Source organism: Syngnathus floridae, chromosome 10 (genome assembly GCF_059516105.1).
Source record: "Syngnathus floridae isolate MCC-2025c chromosome 10, RoL_Sflo_1.0, whole genome shotgun sequence".
NCBI lineage: Eukaryota > Metazoa > Chordata > Actinopteri > Syngnathiformes > Syngnathidae > Syngnathus > Syngnathus floridae.
The window spans coordinates 11,822,912-11,842,477 of NC_142422.1; the positions used below are offsets into that span (position 1 = coordinate 11,822,912).

Below are 19,566 nucleotides of genomic sequence, written 5' to 3' on the forward strand. Positions count from 1 at the left end.
CAGCACGTAACGTCACAGATGGCACTCGCGGCCCAGCCAATGAGAGCCCTCGTCTCCCCCACTGCGCTTGCCTCCCAATGACAACCACCACTATTTTTAAAAGCATGTCGTCCCTTTGGGCATCATCACCCGTCTACCTGTCTTCTCCTTTCCCTTTGTAAGATCACAGTCGACTTTGAAGCATCGACAGGAATGTGAACAGATGCTCACTTTCTAGCTACACATCATCCTCAAATGTGTGAGGCTGAAATGGAGTCCACACGCACAACGAATGGCACCCAAGTCAAGCATCCTCGACCCCCTGATCTTCCACTCTATCCCCATCTTTGATACACCATTTCTCCCAAACACACACACACTGTGCCACCTCTCGTGACTCATCAGCCCCTCCCCCTCCTCTTACCAGTGTGTGCATAGTACTCGCCCTCCTCCTCGTCTCCCATTTCCCTCCTTCCACTCATCGCCGCCGCACATCCTTTCGCTTCCTCTGCCGGGTATCAAACAGGCTGCAGGTAAGAATTTCTCCCTTTGCCTCCATCTTCTCCCTCCGTCACGATGGTGACAATTCAGCCATAACGAGTGGATTCACACTTGAGACTGCAGCGTTGCTTTTATGCCAGGCGTCTTCTCCTGCAGGGAATCAGATGTGTCATTGCCAAGAATCTGCTAGCTAAAATCAAAAGCATGAATTTGGTGCAATTTGTTTGGATCTTTACAGGATGTCCATAGTGAATATTGTTGCCAGGGAGATCCTGGACTCCCGGGGAAACCCAACAGTGGAAGTGGATCTTCATACCAATAAAGGTTATTAGAAATGTATTTGGATGTCCAAGGTTGACTCCTTTCGTAATAATAGGTCTAGAATTATGTATAAGACCAGAATCTATACGTAAAAAACAACAACAACCTTGAATGAAACCCCCAAACCACATTTAGCTCACCATTTTGTCCCCAATCCAGGTCTGTTCCGGGCCGCTGTGCCGAGTGGTGCCTCCACCGGCATTTACGAGGCTCTGGAACTCCGAGATGGTGACAAAACTCGCTACAAGGGCAAAGGTAGATTGTAAGATACTCCAGAGTAAATAATAATGCTACCCTAATAGCAATGGAGAGAGCAATGGTGTCCATTTTGTACTACATCATGCTGAGAGATGTTTATAATATTTTGGGTTAAGAAGAGAAGGGAAAAAAATTTGCACCATAAGTCACAGAGGACAGATTGATCATAGCATAGCAACATAGCATAGCATAGAATTTCCCAGGACGAGCACATATGACCTCTAAAGCCTCTTTTAAGATAAAATAACCAGTCCACAGTCGCACAAAATGTTCAGACTTTTCGACTGAAAAGCGAAAAATTATCTGAATATGTCTTGCGCTTGTGTCTTAGGTGTAACCAAAGCAGTCGGTCATATTAATGACACGCTTGGACCCGCCCTCATTGAGTCAGTGAGTAGAACTGTCGTAGTACTTTGTTGACGTTTGTCTTCTCCATTTGATGATGATGTTGTGGCCCCTACTGTGTGTTTTAGGGGATCAGCGTGCTGGAGCAAGAGAAACTGGACAATTTGATGATCGAAATGGACGGCACCGACAACAAATGTAGGGTTTTGGTTCTCATTCGTCCAACGTTTAAGTGAATACTCAACGCTTCCGTTGCTTCTGTGCAGCTAAGTTTGGGGCCAACGCTATTCTGGGTGTCTCACTGGCCATATGCAAGGCCGGAGCGGCCGAGAAGGACACGCCCCTCTACCGTCACATCGCTGATCTGGCGGGAAACCGAGACCTGGTTCTCCCAGTACCTGTGAGTCTGGGACTCCTGCTTCGATAACGGCAGCTAGCAACAAAACACCTCGTTGAAATCCCGTCTCTTCACTTTCAGGCCTTTAATGTGATCAACGGAGGGTCTCATGCTGGGAATAGGCTCGCTATGCAGGAGTTTATGGTACTGCCCGTAGGGGCGGAGTCATTCCGCGAGGCCCTGCGCGTGGGGGCGGAGCTGTACCAGACGCTGCGGGGCGTGATCAAGGAGAAATACGGTCAAGATGCCACCAACGTGGGTGACGAGGGCGGATTCGCACCCAACATCCAGGAGAACAGTGAAGGTGAGAAGGCAGAAAGATCAAAAAAACGATTTGAATTCAGGCTTTAGTTCTGTCAAACAACTCAAAGTAAAACTACTCACCATTAAGACTTTCCTTTGATTTTTGAAGCATCCGAATTATGACATTTATGGTGGATTTGTCTTTAGAGGCTTCGCTGCGAAGAACAAAAAAAAAATCCCATTGATAAAGACTAATTAACCAATGCAGTGTTCAATACAGTGGGATCGAGATAACCCTTCCACGAAGAGCGAAAATCTTTGATTAATTGGACCCCCTCCCAAAAGGGTTATATACAGTAGTAATTGCCCATAGATGCCACAAGAGGGCAGCAAAGCAATTCTCGAAGTTCCTCAACCCACTTCAACCAAGAGGGCGCCTAAGCAATACTTTTAGATTAGTCATGGCACAAAACCAGAACAAAGCCTAAGAAAAAGTCATGTTTCATCATATCTTCCCTTAAAATGTTGGTTATACTTCTAATTGTCCCACTTGTTGGTTCAACTGCATGTAAAGATTCTTATTGATAACAACTTGACCTGACCTTCCTGCAGCATTGGAGCTGATCAAGACAGCCATCGAGAAGGCAGGCTTCACTGACAAAGTGGTCATCGGCATGGACGTGGCCGCCTCCGAATTTTTCATGGAGGGCAAGTACGACCTGGACTTCAAATCCCCGCCCAACGCCGCGCGCAACATCAGCGGCGAGGAGCTCGCTGCCATCTACCAAGGCTTCATCAACAACTACCCAGGTCCGTGGCTTCTGGTACTCCCTCATTACGTGGCTCATCCTCATCCTCGGCCAGCCACGGTCTCGTTTCCTCTGTCACCTTGGAGACCAAAAAAAAAAGGAAGCACAACTAAGCTTGTTGCCTCGTCAAGCCTCCACAATTAGTCCTGTTAAAGAGCTTTTAATTACATGCTGCGGTGCTCATTTGGCAGGCGAGGATGTGGCTCTTTGGCCTCGTAATGGCGTGTGCAACCGCGTGGAACGCCACGGTGTAAATGACTCGTAGAGCGCTGAGCCTCAAGGTATGCAATGAGCTGCTTTGCCCGCAGTTGTTTCCATCGAAGACCCCTTCGACCAGGATGACTGGCCAGCTTGGACTCAGTTCACTGCCTCGGTGGGAATTCAGGTATAAGACACTCAAAGACAGGATTTAATATCAAATAAAGTTCAGCTGTTCTACGTAGGCTTTTATGTTCACCCCATAGCAGAGACATTTGAACAAGGCTATCTAGTATATTTCTTATACCTACAGGTGGTTGGGGATGATCTGACCGTCACCAACCCACGTCGGATCCAACGTGCCGTGGACGACAAGGCCTGCAACTGCCTGCTGCTTAAAGTCAACCAGATCGGCTCGATTACGGAGGCCATCAAGGCGTGAGTTGATCCTACGCTTGGCACGCAACTCTCAGGTGTGCATGTGCTGGACGCCATCTTGTTCTCTTTCAGTTGTAAGCTAGCTCAGGAGAACGGCTGGGGCGTGATGGTGAGCCATCGCTCGGGTGAGACCGAGGACACCTTCATAGCGGACCTGGTGGTGGGTCTCTGCACTGGACAGGTGAGAAGCATCACAGATCATCAAGTACAGCCGTGCAATAATAACAATATCATGGGCATACATTCTTTATCCTCCGTGAAGAACAAATATTATTACTGGGGCTTTACAATCTGATTTACACTGTTTTAAGTATCGGGAATTTGTCTTGAGTTTCTCAAAGGGCATGTGTTTTTCCAGCTGTGACTTTGCAGTTGTTTTCCCGGGCATAGGAGACAATGTAGTATAGTGACTTCAACTTTCACTAAAACACTATTTGATTGTAATTAATAAATAATACATTTCTGTTTCTTCTCAGATTAAAACCGGAGCCCCCTGTCGCTCAGAACGTTTGGCCAAGTACAATCAGCTCATGAGGTGCATATCCAAATTGTCATTGATGGAACGTAACAAATTGTCTCTAATGTGTGCATTTGTTGTCCATGCTTTGCCTTCCCTCCATCACCTTCAGGATTGAGGAAGAGTTGGGTGAGCAGGCTCGCTTTGCCGGACACAACTTTCGCAATCCCAGCGCACTCTGAGCACCCGGCGCTGACGTCGGCAATCGTTGCGAGAAATGCTCTGTTGCGCAACATTGATCCCAGGCTTTGCCATTATGTGGCTGAATTTAATGCAAGCATCCCCCTGTACTGACCTCCCGTCACTAAGTTCTGTCAACTGTGGATGATTTTTGTCCTTTAGTGTGTTTTTGTCGTCTTCCCTGACTTTCCTACCGTGAATGCGAAGCAGCTTTAAACAAAGTTATGTTTGTGACTAATTGTGGCAAATAAGTAAGATGGGTACATGGTGAGTCCATCTTCACATCTCTATAGTTTTTTGTTGTTTTAATGTAAATGTACATTGACCTCCTGCAAATACTAATGAGTCAGTGCAACTGCTTTATCCAGCAGGCTTTACAAATATTTTTGTCCCTTTCTTGTAGCGAGTTAGGGTTACCAAAATATGAGAAACAGTTGTTGCTATGTCACTGTGCCCTTGTACATCACCGCAGCCTACAACCGCAACAATAAGCAGATGATTCAACTACTTGTGTGTATTATCACAGATATCCACAATAAAATGTTCACAAAGGCAAACTACTTTCACTCATTTTTGTAAAATAAATATTTTCTTATTGTAAAAAAGTTTATCTGTATAACACTATGACTTCTTTTTTTTTTTTTTAATTCCAACTGTCAAGTAATGCTGCAATTTTATCATCTAAAATTACATACAGTAAATCTTGCAGCCTCTGGCGTTCAGTTCTCTGTTGTGGTTTTGCGGCTTTCGGCTTGGGCCCTCATAATGTGTCACGTTAATCTGAAAACGAACAAAAAAACATACTGTGAAAGTGTATGTGTACTTTTGTCATGGCACTGAGCACTTTTGTATTGGATCTCATTGTCTCTATGCAGCTGTACCTAATATTTTGGCCGACAACCGGAGACGTCACTTGCAATTTCACAAAGCGAACCGCAGGAGGAGCCCGAGTGCTCTGCTTTGTGAAACGTGCGCGCGTGCGCGTCTGTGGCTGTTGGCTGCTCCGTGACCACGACGACTGTTGTGAGGGTAGGGAGGGGGATTTGGGAGCTTATAGAGCCACGCAGGCGCACTGGGCACAGTCTCCGGCCGGGTTGCTATGGTTACCACACAATAGGAGACGGGACAGGGGGCTGCGTGAAGGAGAGAGAGGGAGAGGGAGGAGAAAGAGGAGGTCTGCAGAGCCGCTTGGCTGGACACAAGCTTCACCCAGACAGACAGCTGCAGGACAGACGACCATGAACAAAAATCATAGGGGAAATAAACAAACAATCACTATTTTATTGCTTGCAAACCAAATATAAATATTTAGTCGAGTGTTAAGGTGACTGCCCCCTCTTTCTGCTCCTTTACGTCTCCCCCTTTCTTCCCACTCTCCTTATTCTTCCTTTCTCTTCTTTTCTCATTACTCTCTCCATTGCCTCGCTAAGAGTCAGGCAGCGGTATATAAAAATCTATATAAAAAGTCGTCTTGGAGGAAGAGGGGGGTGGGTGGGGACGAGGAGGGGGGCCAAGGCAAAAAAAAAAAGGGGGTGGGGGAAGAGGCGAGCGCACATACGCATCAATTTGTACAGTTCAGTTTTTTCCACGCCGCGACGAAGAAGATTTCAGCCGCATTGTTGCTATTGCCCGGTTGCTGCTGCTGCTTTGTGTGTGCGCGCGTGTGTGTGTATATGTGTGTGTGCAACATGAGGCGGCGTGCGTTGCGAGAAAAGACGACAAAAAGGAGGGCGAGGAAGGAAAAAGGGGGAGTGAGAGCAGCAGCGGCGGCAGCAGCACGCATCGCTGGATATTAAAGGTAAGCACAATTAAGGGGAGGGGAGGTAGTGGGGGGAATGGGGGTGCAATATAATGCATGCTTATGCTGTGTGTTTTGGAATCTTCACCACCATCATTACCCCCCCCCCCCCCCCCCACACACACACACACCGTTTTTTTTTTCATTGTGCCTTATTGTCACCCCAGTGCTGCGTTCAAGATGACGGCCACATTCCTCCAAAGCAAAGCAAAGCAACAAAAAAAAAAAAGAGAGAGAGAGAAAGAAGAGGGGTAGCCGGTGCTAGATGCAATCATTCCGCCATTCCCTTTCCTCTCATCCATGCATGAGGTGCTCCTAGCGTCTGCACGGAGCTGCCTTTGCACGCATGTGTATCAATTACACTGCAGTGGGCTCATTACTGTTTTTTTTTTTTTTTTGCAAGTTCATGACCAGTGTGACCAATGTCAGTGCAGCCAGCTGCCACCTGTATCATGCATCTGTCCTTATTAGTGTAAAGTGGGGCCATAAACACGTGTGTATGCGCCCCATCTTTTTGGATTGTGTGGCTCTCATCGACTTAGTCACTGCAGCATGCACTAATAATTAATGCACAGTCATGTGTAGCGCTGCCGCCGCTGCGGACGGTGTTTGTACACACGCACGCCTGCTAAAAATGACAGTTTCCCCATCTGGCAGGGCACACTATTTATATCCCTCATTCAAAACACATCGGCCGTATTTCACCGTGGCATGAATGAATGGATCCGGCCATCTTTTTTTCGCTCACATTCTCGCAGCGAGAAATGAGCATGCGATGCTTGCCAGTCATAACCAGGTCATGTGGGTTAACCACAAGTGGCTGAGGGTTAGGGATGTGGTGGTGAAATAGACAGTGGGGCGCTAAGGGGGAGTGGCTTCCAGTTGCCGGACAGGGTGACCAAAGCGCATGCACGTCTAATATCAAGTGGCCAAAAAAAGAGTGCCGTCAATGTGTGCCAGTAGGTTTTTTGGCCGCAGCGTGACTGTTTGGAGCAGCGGTGAAAAGCAGCGGCGTTGGTGTGGAGTGAGACATGCTGGGAATTCAAACAAGGCTTTTGCAGTTGTAAATTACATGTTTCAACACAATGCCGCAAGTTCTACTTTGCACGAATGGTGTGCAATTCTATTTTGCGAATGACCACGACATCCCTTTGTGATTCTATATGTGTTTCATGTCTTCAAAATCATACATTTGAGCCCAAAGACTCAATAAGGCCTTCTTTGTTTACCATCTTTTTCAGCTTTCCCCGTGGACCTATCACTTGAGAGAGTAAGCAACTGCAGAATCAACCTATTCAGTCCAAATAATGGCTTGTGTCGTAAAATGGACGCTGTAAGGAAGAAATCATGAAAACACGGACGCACAAAGAATCGGTATGCACGAGGCGCGGGCAAATATTTACTTAACGAGTTCAGTATTGGAGTACTGGCCTTGGCTAGACCCTGTTTCAACACCTTGTTCTGGCCTTGCAGGTGCCCATGCGCACTGGGCGGCGGCGGGGAGCGAGCGAGGAGAGGAGGGGTCGACGCCCGCATGCGAGCCCAACACGCCCCGAGCGCAACGATAGACAAACGGTACGCAGCCTCTTTGTTTTCAAGTTCATGTCGTGTACAGACTGATCGGTGTTGTTCTATCGTGTATTTAGACTTTGGACGAGTGCGATGAAGCAAGTTTGATGTATGCATCGGTGTGTGCATGAAAGAGGTCAGAACGTGTAACGGAAGAATTCAAAGTATTGTATCGTTGTAGCCAAGAGGTGGCGGTGAGGAACTGGCCGGGAATCGCTTCAGTCGCAGATCACAAGGCCATGATTCATCAGAGAGCGAGGGGGAGGAACTCGTGTCTCCTGCAAAAAGGCAGAAAGTTCAGGTTTGTCTTACATTTCATCAGCCTGTTTTATAAAGCTGGAAATAATTCATGTGCCTGACCAACGGGGAGTTATTTTTGCCATGAAGAAATATGCTCTGGCAATAGATCCTTTCACAACACTGATTTTTTTTTTTACTTGATCCACAATTGATCTTTTCTTGTCAGGATTCGGCAGCCACCCCAAACCCTCCAACATCAACACACGCCGCTGACATCTTGGCTCCCTCGGCTGTCCCGCCTCCTACCTCTGCGGCCAGCCAATCCCGTGAGAGTGACAATGAGGACGGCCAATCCCAGGGCAGCCGGAGTTCAGTTGTCGGGAGTCTGGCCAATAGCAGCAGCAGTTTGAGCAGCGGGCGGGACATCGACCAGGACAATCGTTCCTCATCCCCGAGTCTCTCCGCTTCCCCCCTGGGTAGCCTCGACTCTGATTCCGAGGGCCCAGACTCACCAAAGCAAGGAGAGAGGGAACGGGAGAAAAACAAAGATGGAGGAGCAGGAAGCATGTCCGCAGAGGACAGAAGGGCAATACGGGAGCGGAGAGGGGAGGATCCCTGCGGAGACGAACAAAAGACGGATACAGATGCACGAATTGAGGACTGTACACTTAAGCCTATCCATCCTTGCCCCTCCTCTGGTCTCAATTCCTCAGTTCGTGGCGCTAGAGATTCTTCAAATGACAGCAATGGTGGGAGGAAGTCGTATTTCTCCCTGGACTCCAAACTCATGTCTAAAGTGGAGTACGGTGGACCAACAGGCACCGATGCGGTGCTGAGTGGCAACAGAGTCAATTCCAAAGCCAACACACAATGTGTGACAAAGACATCTGCCGCAGGTGGAGATTTTTCCCATAACAGCCCCGGCATTCCACACTCTTTGCCCCCACCTCTTCCTCCTCCACCTGCTCTAAAACCACTGGAGCTTGGGGGACAAAACCTTCCCCCCGAGGTTAAAATAGAAAGAGACAAAATGGAAAAGGCAGAAAAGCACCTGGACAAGGCCCAGTCCACGCCTCCTTCTCTGCTGCAGACTGGGCCTCAGCCACAATCTCAATCACAACCCCAAACCAACACCCACCCCCATCATTACAGCTCCCCCAGCTGGCAGGGTGGCACAGCAACCGGTTGCCAGGGGAGTTGGGGCTACACCCGTTACCCTGGCAACCATCACCCGCACCAGCATCAGCCCCCAGTGCAGCAACAGCAACTTCCCTCAGTTTACAACCCTCCCTCCTCTCGACACTCCTCCTCTCACTCCTCTTACCTCCCCCATCCACATCCTCACCCCCACAGGGAGTACCTTAACAGGTATGCCGGAGGGGGAGGGGACAGAGAGAGAGCGGCTGCAGGAGACAGGGAGAGGGGAGTGAGAGGTGAGTGTGTATCGAGGGAGCTTAACAGGGAGTTTTCTGCTCCCATGGGTAACAACAGAGACAATAATAGTGGGGGTAATGGTAGTGGCCCAAATAGCATCCAAGGCAGGGAGTTTTCGGGTATGTCCGTGGGTCAGAACCGGGAGTTCCAAGGCTCTGGAAGAGATGGAGCTTCTAACATTGGTCCTGATAGAAAAGACTTTGTTCCAGCTTTCCGTGACAGAGAGCAAGACAGAGAACGTGATGCAGGAAGAGAGTTTTCCATGCCAAACCAAAACCAGAGCAGAGACTTTGGCCCCAACGGAGCTGGAGGGGGCCATTCCAGAGAAAAAGACAGAGGCAGATGGGGTGAGTTTGGAAACCAAACAAGAGAAGTTGGAGGAACCTGTAACCCAAATAACAACTCAATCTCTCAAGGAAACCATCCAAGTTCAAATAGTGGACTACCTGTGAACCCCATTCTCAGCCGAGACCCACCGGCATCACCCCAAAACACCAATAACCACCCATCTCATTCTTCCCTGCCCCCACTCTCGCACCCCACAAACTTAGCCAGTCGGGAGTTTCCTCCTACCATGGAACAGGCACAAACCCCTTCCTCTGCCGCTGACCCTTTTCATAGAGAGTATCCTCCCACTGGTGGGAAGGACTTCAATGCAGGGAGACCTCCCTCCGCTGGAACTAATAGAGATTATCTCAGCCCACCTGGCGTTACTTCTAATCTGGTAAGAGAGTTTTCAGGGCCTGGTGGGATCCAAAATCCTCACCCTCCCCATCCCCACTACCAGTCTGGACCAAGAGACAGAGAGAGGGACTCAAACTTGCGAGAGTCTACACTATACCAAAGCCGTGGAGGTCCAAATCAATCTCCTGCTCTCTCTCCATCCTCCTCAACTAGTCACGGACACCCTTCAAATGCTACCTATCCCCCTCCACCACCACCACAACCTCCTTTACCCCCATCCCAGTCTTCTCATGCCCAGCAACTCCCACCAGGTATGGCACCCAATGTACGCCCCCCACTCTACCAGTCATCTTCCCAGACTCCTCCGACACGTGTATCTCCACTACCAAGCCCATCTACTAATCAGATGGCAGGATTCTCATCTTTTCCCCCTGGATCCACCTCTGCACCCAACATGCCATTTTCAGGGCCTGGCGTTTCATCCAGCTGTTCACCCGGATGCCGCCCTTCCCCTTTACATGGCACCTTGAACAGCCATCCAAGCTTCAGTGGCACATACCACTCCAACGGAAGCAGCGGCAATAGCCTGGCTAACAGCAATAGCAACAGTGGCACACCCACTAACAGCAATACCAACTCCCAATCGCCTCAGAATGTCTCTAAGGGGCCTCCGCTGCTCACTAATAGCGTTACAACACCCGCTCCCAGCTTAACGCAACCCGGTGGAGACGGCCATCCAGATTCTGCTCCACCCCCAGCACCTGTCATTAAAGAGGAACCACTAGAAGAAAGGGAAGAGAGTGAAAGTCCACCACCAGTGTTAAGAAGTCCGTCTCCTGAACCTAAGCCTGTAGACATTCCCATCCACGCTAGCCAGTCAGCAAGGTAATGTCAGAGACACTGAATTCATGTTTATCTGGGTTTTCTTTTATTATTTGTCCCCCAGATCACAATGATTGCCGGTATTGACTTCTGGTGGTGAAAATAATGAAGTGCTGCATCACTGTGTCACTTGTCCAGGTTTCACAAAGTCCTTGACCGTGGTAGCGGCAACTCCTGTGCCCGCAGCGATGTCCTCTTTGTTCCATTGGACGGATCCAAATTATGGAAGAAGAGGAATGAGGTGATAGAAAGAGCTCGGAGGGAGGTTGAGCAACGTGCCAGAGACATAAGAGAAAAAGAGAGAGAACGAGAAAGGGAGCGGGAAAGGGAGCTGGATCGCCATCTACAGGTAAGCTTGTAAACCTCATACGTCTAGTAGATTCAAGGGATTCACAAATGCATTTTGTTTTCTTTACAGCAACAAAAAGATGCCAATGCAGCAGCCCGTCAGGGATCTTCTCTGTTCTTTCCCTCTTCGCCCTCCATCATCCTCGATCCTTCGTCGTCTTCCTCCTGTCCGGGAAACCCGTCTGGCCACCCTTCACATCACGTTCAGCATCATCCCTCGCATCCACATGCACACCTTCCTCCGGCACACCACCTCCATCCCAGCCTCTCTCACACTATCCCCCACTCTCTTCTGCTTCCATCCATGGCTGGAGCATCAGCAGTAGTTGGGGGCCCTCAGGGTGCTCTGGGAATTGGTATAGGCGGTCCTTATCTTGGTCCTGATACCCCAGCTCTAAGAACCCTTAGCGAGTATGCTCGCCCTCATGCAATGTCTCCCCTCGGGGCAGCAAGTCGAGCCCAAGCACACCACGCTCAAATTCATCATGGTCATCCTCACGTCCATCCCTCGTTCTTTCTTCCCCAATTCCAAAATCATGCAATCGGCCATCCACATCACCTACCTACTGATGCAGCAACAGCTGCGGCCATCTTGGGCTTCCTGTATGGTGGCAGCCTGGAAGGGAACCCAGGTATCGGGGGCCACCCTGGGGTAGGAGGAGGACCGGTTCCAGGTGGGATTGGGTCTTCAGGGTTAGGAGGAGTTGGCTTTCCTCATGCGGTCGCTGCTCACCGGGATCGCATGAAGCCGGGATTTGAGTTTAAGAGTGATGAACGGGTCTACCCGCCGGGGTCCATTCACGATCCTGCAGCTCTTGCTCTTGCTCACTCTCATTCCCACGCCAATGCCCATACCCATGCACATGCACATGCCCACTCCTTGCTCCTTGGGGGAGGTGGAGCAGGAGCTAATGAGGTGTCACTCTATTGCACACCACCTCCAGCTCCAACCGGCCCACCGCACCTCCAAAACCCGCCACTGGCCCCGGTAACTCGCCCTCCAAATCCTTCGGCCCCACAGTCAATGCCCAATCCACCTCCTTCATCGCTCCTACCACCTTCGCACCCTTCTCACCCTTCATCTGCACCACCCCTTGCTGCCCCGCCTTCTGCACCCCCTGTTGCACCTCCAGTGGTTCCCCCTCCTCCACCCGCTCCGCCAACCTCCAGCGCCACCTCAATTCATCACCCAGTCCCCAATTCTTCTTTTCCTACTTCCCTGTCCTCTCATCAGCCGTCAGCCCCAGCCAGTTCCGAATCTTACCCACCTCCCGCTCGGTCTCCGGCTTCCTTCGAGCGGGACCGCAGCGGAGAACGGGAGCGGGAAAGGGAGCGAGAAAGGGAACGGGACAGGACGGCATTGCCAGCCTTTGCGGAAAGGGAGCGTGAGAGAGAGCGAGAGAGGGAAAGGGGAGGAAGCGGAGGGGGAGGAGCAGGAGCAGGAGGAGGCAACGCCAATGGAGGCGCAACAGGTGGAGGAAGCGGAGGAGAAAATGCGGGTCGTGTCCAGATGCTGAATGTGACGCCCCACCATCACCAGCATTCACACATCCACTCGCACCTTCACCTGCACCAACAAGACACAGGTACCCACTGCTACTAACTATGCTACCTTGTTTGACTTTATATAACCTCCATTTTCAGTGTTTGCTGTTCCTTTGGCTCCTATTAAATATCTCCTTTATTTCCTATTACATCATTGGCATCTAGCGGCGGGCGGGGTTCACCCCCTGATGGACCCGCTGGCGTCAGGGTCTCCTTTGGCGCGGCTTCCTTACCCAGGAGCGACAATAGGCACCCCCATCCTGGCTCACCCCCTCACTGACAGCGAGGTGCTTCGCCAACAGCTGTTTGGTGAGGAGAAGACTCCTCGTCCATGTACTCGCTCACTTTTTTACTCTCAAAACAACCCTCAAAGTTTATCGAGAATATTTTGGCGGGGATACTGATGCTTTCACTTCTCGGGGACACTTCTCCCAGGTGCTCCTTTCCGTGACATGCCCCAACCATCCTCCCTCACTGGTCCAATGTCGGCAGCCCATCAGCTCCAGGCCATGCAGCAGGCCCAGAGCGCAGAGCTGCAGATCCAGAGACTGGCCCTGGAACAGCAGTGGATTCATCACCATCACCACCACTCCCTCACCCAGGACGAGTACTACAGGTATGCTGTTTGTGTCTATGCACAAACTAAGGCCTGACACCAGTTTCCACAAGTCCTGACGTGATCCAAACCAAATCCAAAGAGAACTGTATACAGTAATCCCTCATTTATCACGGATAATTGGTTCCAAAAACCACCCGCGATAAGTGAAATCCGCAAAGTACGATCACCAATAAGAAGTATTGGGAAGGCTAATGAGTTAGCGGACAGATGCTAATTCGCAATCGTGCTAACATGTGAAAACAGACTTCTAAAGGAATGTAAACGAACATTTGGAGCAATACTACATTGTCCTAAAGGTTAGACATGTTTCCTCAATTTAGAAGTTTTATTTTGACTTTTAAATGTTTTTTTAATTTGGAAAAAAAATCTGCTATGTAGTGAAGCGGCGATAAATGAAACGCGAAGTAGCGAGGGATCACTGTACCTCAATCAAAGATGACAACTCAAGACACGCCAAGTTGATGCTGTTGCACTCCAACCCTATAGGTGGCGGTACTTTCCCTTACAGAATGGCTTGAAATAGCTCCTTACGTAATCTATTCTAACAGGATGTTGCTAATAGGGGGCCATTGGCATACGCTGGTATTGGCATCCAATTGTTCTGAGGATAAAAACACCATGTAATCGACTAGTTTGTGCAGCAGCTTGCAATATATTGTCACATAGCCTAAAAACAGACGCTTCGTAGCATGGTATTTAGTGGTTCCATTGTAGCATGTAAAAGTCTCAACTTATTTCTCCTTTAACCTTTCAGTCACCTGAAGAAAGAGAGTGACAAGACCCTGTGAGGGAGGAGCCAAGAAGGAGTGGCGCAGAGGAGAGGAGAAAAAAAAACTAAGGAAGATAAAAGCACTAAAAACTATGACGAGACAAAGTTGGACAGGGGATTTACAAACCGTCGAGTACACCCTGTTGAAGTTCCAGACTCTTTTTCTGCATTGTGTTCTTGAACTTCAGCCCTGTTTTGTATTGTGCTCTGTACAGTGTATGGATTAGATGGGGGCGGCGATAGTATGAGTAATGTGTAAAATACTTGATGCCGGACGGAATGTGTACATGAGTCTTTTTAATGTCATTGCATGTAGATTTAGAGCTCACTCAGATCTGGTGGAACTTTTGGTTCTTCATTTTAGTAAAAAAAAGAAAAAAAACCACCCTCATTTGTACCTGAGGGTTCTATATGCATGAGACCAGTCGTTTCTCTTCTGTTCTGATTACAACAGTATTGTTATTATTATTATGTCGTCTGTTTGTTGATAATGATATAATTATATATACACACAGTACATATTATTTGTATTATTTTTTTACATTTTCATGGTATGACTGTCAGTCTTTATTTTTATTTTAAATGGAACTTGTGAAACAAGATGAGAACGAAAGCAAAAAAACAAATCTGGAAATAAATGATCTCTTTTTTGCTACGTTTTTACTTGTGCACCACGTGTGTCCGTCCCCATGCACTTCTTTACCTTGAGTGTATTCGCCCCCGTCTTTGTTTTATTCTATTCGAGTCCCTCATGCACAAAGCATATCAAATTCCTCATGTGGCTCCCCCTCCCCCTTTTGGAGTTCCTCTGTCAAACCCCTCCTCTCTCTACTCTTGGCGAGTGTGGCTAATAGGAGACACATGGGATGAGTGTGAAGCATGGGAGTTGAGTTGCTCCATTGAAAAGCAGCCGCCCTGTAGAGCTGGGATTCCATAGTAAACTGTAAAAAAAAAAAGGGGAGAAAGAAAAGAGGGGGGAAATGGAGGAGAGAGGTGGGGGAGCTGCGAGAGCGTGATTTACGAACTGTGCTGAAGGGCTCGGCGCGCTGATGGGTTTTCTCGCTATGTCCGTCCAGAGGAACCTCCTTCAAAACGGACACGGATCGCCGAGCGAGGCCTTTAGTCGCTGCGGGGATCTCTGGCGGAGCAAACTACAATTTTCAATCTCTTCTTTTTGTGATCATGATATACGTACTCTGCCCGTTGTCTGCTAAGCTTAAAAGGCCTGAAAAATGCAATCAAATCTACAATGATGATGGATAGGCTCAGCTCACACACAGATACGACGTGTAGGACGTACTGTTGGTTCCCAGCTAGCGTGTCATTAAAAGTCACCTTGACAAAGTGTGTCAATGTAATGTATAAGAATCTGATTGTGCTCCATGAGATGACGTCACATCTGCCGGTGATATTCTTAGCGCTTTGTGAGGGAGGCTTAAGGACGTTGTGAAAGGTGAGCTGGGAAGATGAGCAGACTGTGAAAGACTGTTGAACTAAATTAAACGAAATCATATGTAGGTGTTGTTTTGGCATTAAAGAAAAGATTTCGATAATAATAATAATATTGATTCCTAATTCCATATGCTGTATTGTCGCGTCACTGCATTAGGTACACTAAGATCCAAATCCTGTTTACAAAATAATAATGCGACACTCGTAGAATTTGGGACTATCAATGTATTTTAAAATATTTGGTTATTTTCATGTCTAAAATATTTATTTTTAATATTTTACAAATATGTAGTTAAGTGAAAAAAAAAAAAATATATATATATATACATACATTTATATATATAGTGGTAACACAAACAATGACTCAATATTAATGTTCACAAAATAAATGAGAATTCATCAGATACTATCCTCCACTATAAATAATATTAAAATAATAATCAGCAAAAAAACAAAAAGCCCACACAAATCAATGGCCAAACCTCGTAGTCAAATAGTTACATAATTGCACAGCACGAATGCAGCAAGTCATCCACATGCTATGTTTTGACTATGTTGACATGTTTTAATGTGACATGAAGAACACTTGGCCACATTCCCCAGCTGATGTAACATTTTCACAGTCATGTCTTTCCTCCCTAAGGAGCTGTCAGAGGCAATCAAGGTCGCCCCACGGCCACCCGAACCGCGCATTCTTCGCTTTCCCGTGCGTTTTCTCCACAGGCCCACGTTTGGCCCACTGACCTGGAGACGAGACTTGAGGCCAGCTGTCATTTTCCGCACGTGTTGCGTCGAGAGACAGTCGCTAAGCGTTGCACTACATCTCGGTCATCTTCAGGAGGCAACTCGCAGAAGCGGCTGAGTGGGTCGGTCTCTCTCAGCCATTCCACTCCAATCCCGTCAAGATCACCTTGAAGAGTTGTAGGACATCTTAAGCCGTGAAGGGCTCTCTGCAAGCCTGAGGAAGTGCGGCAGACACTTGTCTGGAGATTTTCCCACCTGCAAAATGATGGAATCATAATAGCAATTGGATGGTTGGGAAGCAGGAGAATAATATAATATAAGGTCTGAGGGCAAAAGAAAAATAGTGGCTATAAGATAGAAGACAAACAAATAAAATCTCCTTGACTTGAGGCCTAGTAAAAAAGACTAAAACAAAGTTCGTCATTGACAGCTTGTTTGAGGCGAGAGAAATTTACTATCACCCCCGGGGGAACAAAATAGTCAAGTATGCAAGACTTCAAAACTTTCCCTTTCCAACGTGACAGTCTGTACCTTTAGTGTTTGCTTTATTTTTTTTTTCCGGGTGCTATTGCACCATCGCTGGCCTGGCAAGTAGTCAGACAGTGGTGTTTCCCTCCCCATTTCACAATAACAGCCAGCCAGGACACTTAAACGCTTATCCAGATGGAAGAATGAAAAAGATTGGTAAATATGATGAAATATGTGCCTACTGCACAAGCACACACACTATGTGACTTGTACACAATCTTGGAAACACTGGCCCACACCCCAATGCTGCTCTTTTATTATTTGTTTAAGGAGATTTATGACATAATGGTAAAGGTCAGAATAGGAGAACGTAAGAGAGAGCTGTTCGCTTACAAGTACAGAGGAGCAGATTGGAAATGGTGTTTAAAAAAAAAAGAACTTTTACACTTCTCTTCTCTGGACAAAATAAAACCCATCCATCCACCTTCTTCCGCTTATCCAGGGTCAGGTCGCGGGGGCAGCAGCTTTAGGAGGGACGCTTTAGGAGTCCGCATCATAGCTGCAACAAAATAAAATAACACAAATTATTAACATTCATGCCATTCTTGAGACGAACATAAACAATGAGTTATCAATGTACTTTTAATTATGGGAAGCACATTGTATCCAGAAAGAATATCAGTCATGCAACTCTTGTTAACTCTTATAATTGGTCTCTGCAACAAGTAATTACTTGGAGGGGTAGATAACTAACTTTAACAACAAACAAAAATCGAAATTAACAAGACATTACGTTTCTTGTCAACCAACTGTTTTTGTGGGTACCCTATTAGCTAATTAGTAGCTAGCAATTAACAGGAAGTGTAACTTTTAGCTTAAAATGGTCAAAGGAAAATTGCCTAAAATATTATACAAACAGGTGGTTTAATTTTTTTTTCTTATCGACTAAGAGGTCAACTTACCTCATTTCTATTTTTAAATGTTCGATTCCGAGAAATTTGGCGTCCAGGAAACGTGGCTCACGTTGATTTATTCGTTTCCAAATACTACACATTACCGACAATGCCCCACTGCTGCCCCCTACAGGATTACACGGAAACAGCATTAGTTGTGGACGTTGGCTAAAAGCTAGTCTGAGTGGATTATAAAACTAAACAAGACACCAAGACAGTCTTTAAGCAGTTTATTGTATTTTCTGATAGCTTCCTAAAAAAAGCATCAACATGACACGCCACACTCCCTCTAGGCAAAGTAGCCAATGAGAATGCAGCTCACGCAAGGCTACAGGGAGCTGAAAGTTACAGCATTGTAAACACACAGGACAAGAGACAGATACAATTGAAATCATTTTTTTCCTCACAACTTGACACACTCATAAAAAAGGTAATGACATCACCGCACAAGTATTTTCAATTAAAAGTAAAAGAGAAAAATTGCTAATTTGAGACAGAAAATGCTCTTGGTTCAGCTTCATTCATGAAAACGTATTTCTTTGTTTAATCAATATGAATCTATCAATTTGCTAAAACGTTTGTCCTCATTGAGATGGAGCCTATTCGAGATGACTGGGTCCCTAATCACGGGGCGAATACTGAAGAACCCAAACCCGGAGTCTCAGAACTGTTCAAGGCAGATGGGTTCTATAGTTCTACTTACAAGATAATACTACTACATAAAATTCTTTCCTCAACATGCGAGGTCATTGAGGAGCGTCGGGCTTCTTGTGAGCAACTCTCACGTGCCTGGCGAGAGACTCCATCCACTTGAAGGCCTTATTGCAGTAAATGCACACGTAGTGTTTGCCTTCGGTATGTATGGTCTGGTGTCTGTTGAGGGCGCTGGTGGTGATGAAGCTCTTCCTGCAGATCTCACACATGTAGGGCCTCTCGCCCGTGTGCGTCCTTACGTGAGCCGCCAGGTGGGAGCAGTTGCTGAAGCGCTTGTCGCAAACCGAGCAGCTATAAGGCTTCTCCTTGCCTTCGTCGCCGAGCCCACTGCCGATGCCGTGATAGAGGTGAAAGGGCAAGATGGCCTCATGTAGGCTGGCCCTCATGCCTGACGCTGACGACATGAAATCTTTAATGTCCGACTCCAGATCCTCCAGAGGCTCAGAACCGTGGCCCAGCCAGAACTCCCTGTGGCTTTTCTCTGGTTCTTTCTTCACCGGGGTGGCGTCATTGGGATGCTCCAAGCTGCTGCTGCCTTCATCCTCCATGTTCTGGGACTCAGGAGCCTCCATGTCTGCTGATGCTGCCTCCTCATGCTTCTGTGGAGGAGGGGGAGGGGGAGGAGGGGGAGGAGAAGGAGGAGAAGGGAGGTGGTGATGGGTGTGCTCCTGCAGCTGGGCTCCGTTACACGCATCTAGTTAGAAACACGAAATTTTGAACACAAAAATAAATAAAAATGCATTTTTTTGATGGTTAGATGTCATTGAAACCGACCTGACTTGAGAAGCCTCAGTTGCATTCTCAGGCGCCCGATCTCCAAGTCCTTCACGCGACAAAGCTCCTCTTTGTACTCGTCTATTGTCTGCTCGACGGCACCAAATATCTCTTCCGCTACCGCCGCCAGCCGCTCGTTGAGAAAAGCTTTCAAGGACAGCATCATGTTTGTCTGGAGTGGAGAGGAAAAAGCTTCAATTTGCACCTCCGAGACGTATTTTGTGACGGGACCCTGAACGTCACGCTCCGCTTGTAAATACGGAAATGAGCTTCCGACGGTCGGAATGTCCAAAGCGTTCATATGTTGCCCCTGCTGTTGTGGAGGTGCAACTGCACAACGGCTAACATTTGAATGTCCACTTTTATCATATGAAATACAAATATGGA

General features: G+C 47.6%; 3 protein-coding genes and 1 long non-coding RNA gene across 6 annotated transcripts; 2 read left to right on the forward strand and 2 right to left on the reverse strand.

Annotated features, from left to right (window-relative positions):
* The first annotated feature begins 353 nt into the window (after positions 1 to 353).
* Positions 354 to 4,743, forward strand: LOC148392470 (gamma-enolase). The gene is made up of 13 exons (XM_088388241.1): positions 354 to 512; positions 719 to 804; positions 961 to 1,056; positions 1,391 to 1,449; positions 1,533 to 1,602; positions 1,671 to 1,804; positions 1,883 to 2,105; positions 2,657 to 2,854; positions 3,162 to 3,238; positions 3,365 to 3,489; positions 3,562 to 3,670; positions 3,966 to 4,024; positions 4,119 to 4,743. The coding sequence occupies exons 2-13, from the start codon at positions 720 to 722 to the stop codon at positions 4,186 to 4,188; spliced, it is 1,305 nt and encodes a 434-aa protein (XP_088244367.1). The 5' UTR covers positions 354 to 512; position 719; the 3' UTR covers positions 4,189 to 4,743.
* Positions 4,744 to 5,730: 987 nt separating this feature from the next.
* Positions 5,731 to 14,733, forward strand: atn1 (atrophin 1). 3 transcript variants are annotated; one of them, XM_088388190.1, is made up of 10 exons: positions 5,731 to 5,984; positions 7,226 to 7,358; positions 7,458 to 7,559; positions 7,735 to 7,854; positions 8,020 to 10,796; positions 10,932 to 11,142; positions 11,212 to 12,727; positions 12,852 to 13,019; positions 13,122 to 13,302; positions 14,060 to 14,733. In XM_088388190.1, the coding sequence occupies exons 2-10, from the start codon at positions 7,332 to 7,334 to the stop codon at positions 14,091 to 14,093; spliced, it is 5,136 nt and encodes a 1,711-aa protein (XP_088244316.1). In that variant the 5' UTR covers positions 5,731 to 5,984; positions 7,226 to 7,331; the 3' UTR covers positions 14,094 to 14,733. The 3 variants fall into 3 exon arrangements, with proteins under 3 accessions (XP_088244316.1, XP_088244317.1, XP_088244318.1); XM_088388191.1 differs by having other exon boundaries at positions 12,852 to 12,995; XM_088388192.1 differs by lacking the exon at positions 14,060 to 14,733 and having other exon boundaries at positions 12,839 to 12,995; positions 13,122 to 13,270.
* A 1,174-nt stretch (positions 14,734 to 15,907) lies between these two features.
* On the reverse strand, positions 15,908 to 17,841 carry LOC148392472 (uncharacterized). The gene is made up of 3 exons (XR_015861105.1): positions 17,701 to 17,841; positions 17,184 to 17,297; positions 15,908 to 16,525 (listed from the first exon to the last, which is right to left on the reverse strand). It is a non-coding gene; the product is annotated as an uncharacterized LOC148392472 (long non-coding RNA).
* A 65-nt stretch (positions 17,842 to 17,906) lies between these two features.
* On the reverse strand, positions 17,907 to 19,456 carry LOC148392473 (uncharacterized). Its single transcript, XM_088388250.1, has 2 exons — positions 19,180 to 19,456; positions 17,907 to 19,099 (listed from the first exon to the last, which is right to left on the reverse strand). Exons 1-2 carry the CDS (start codon positions 19,343 to 19,345, stop codon positions 18,438 to 18,440), a joined length of 828 nt encoding a protein of 275 aa, XP_088244376.1. The 5' UTR covers positions 19,346 to 19,456; the 3' UTR covers positions 17,907 to 18,437.
* Positions 19,457 to 19,566: the final 110 nt, after the last annotated feature.

Coding starts and splice junctions, on each gene's coding strand:
- atn1 (XM_088388190.1), top strand. CDS start 7,332: ATGAAAACACGGACGCACAAAGAATCG. Junction 7,560..7,734: donor AGCGCAACGATAGACAAACG/GTACGCAGCCTC, acceptor GTATCGTTGTAG/CCAAGAGGTGGCGGTGAGGA. Junction 7,855..8,019: donor CAAAAAGGCAGAAAGTTCAG/GTTTGTCTTACA, acceptor TTTTCTTGTCAG/GATTCGGCAGCCACCCCAAA.
- LOC148392470 (XM_088388241.1), top strand. CDS start 720: ATGTCCATAGTGAATATTGTTGCCAGGGAGATCCTGGACTCCCGGGGA. Junction 805..960: donor GGATCTTCATACCAATAAAG/GTTATTAGAAAT, acceptor TCCCCAATCCAG/GTCTGTTCCGGGCCGCTGTG. Junction 1,603..1,670: donor GGACGGCACCGACAACAAAT/GTAGGGTTTTGG, acceptor GCTTCTGTGCAG/CTAAGTTTGGGGCCAACGCT.
- LOC148392473 (XM_088388250.1), bottom strand. CDS start 19,345: ATGATGCTGTCCTTGAAAGCTTTTCTCAACGAGCGGCTGGCGGCGGTA. Junction 19,100..19,179: donor ACTGAGGCTTCTCAAGTCAG/GTCGGTTTCAAT, acceptor GTTTCTAACTAG/ATGCGTGTAACGGAGCCCAG.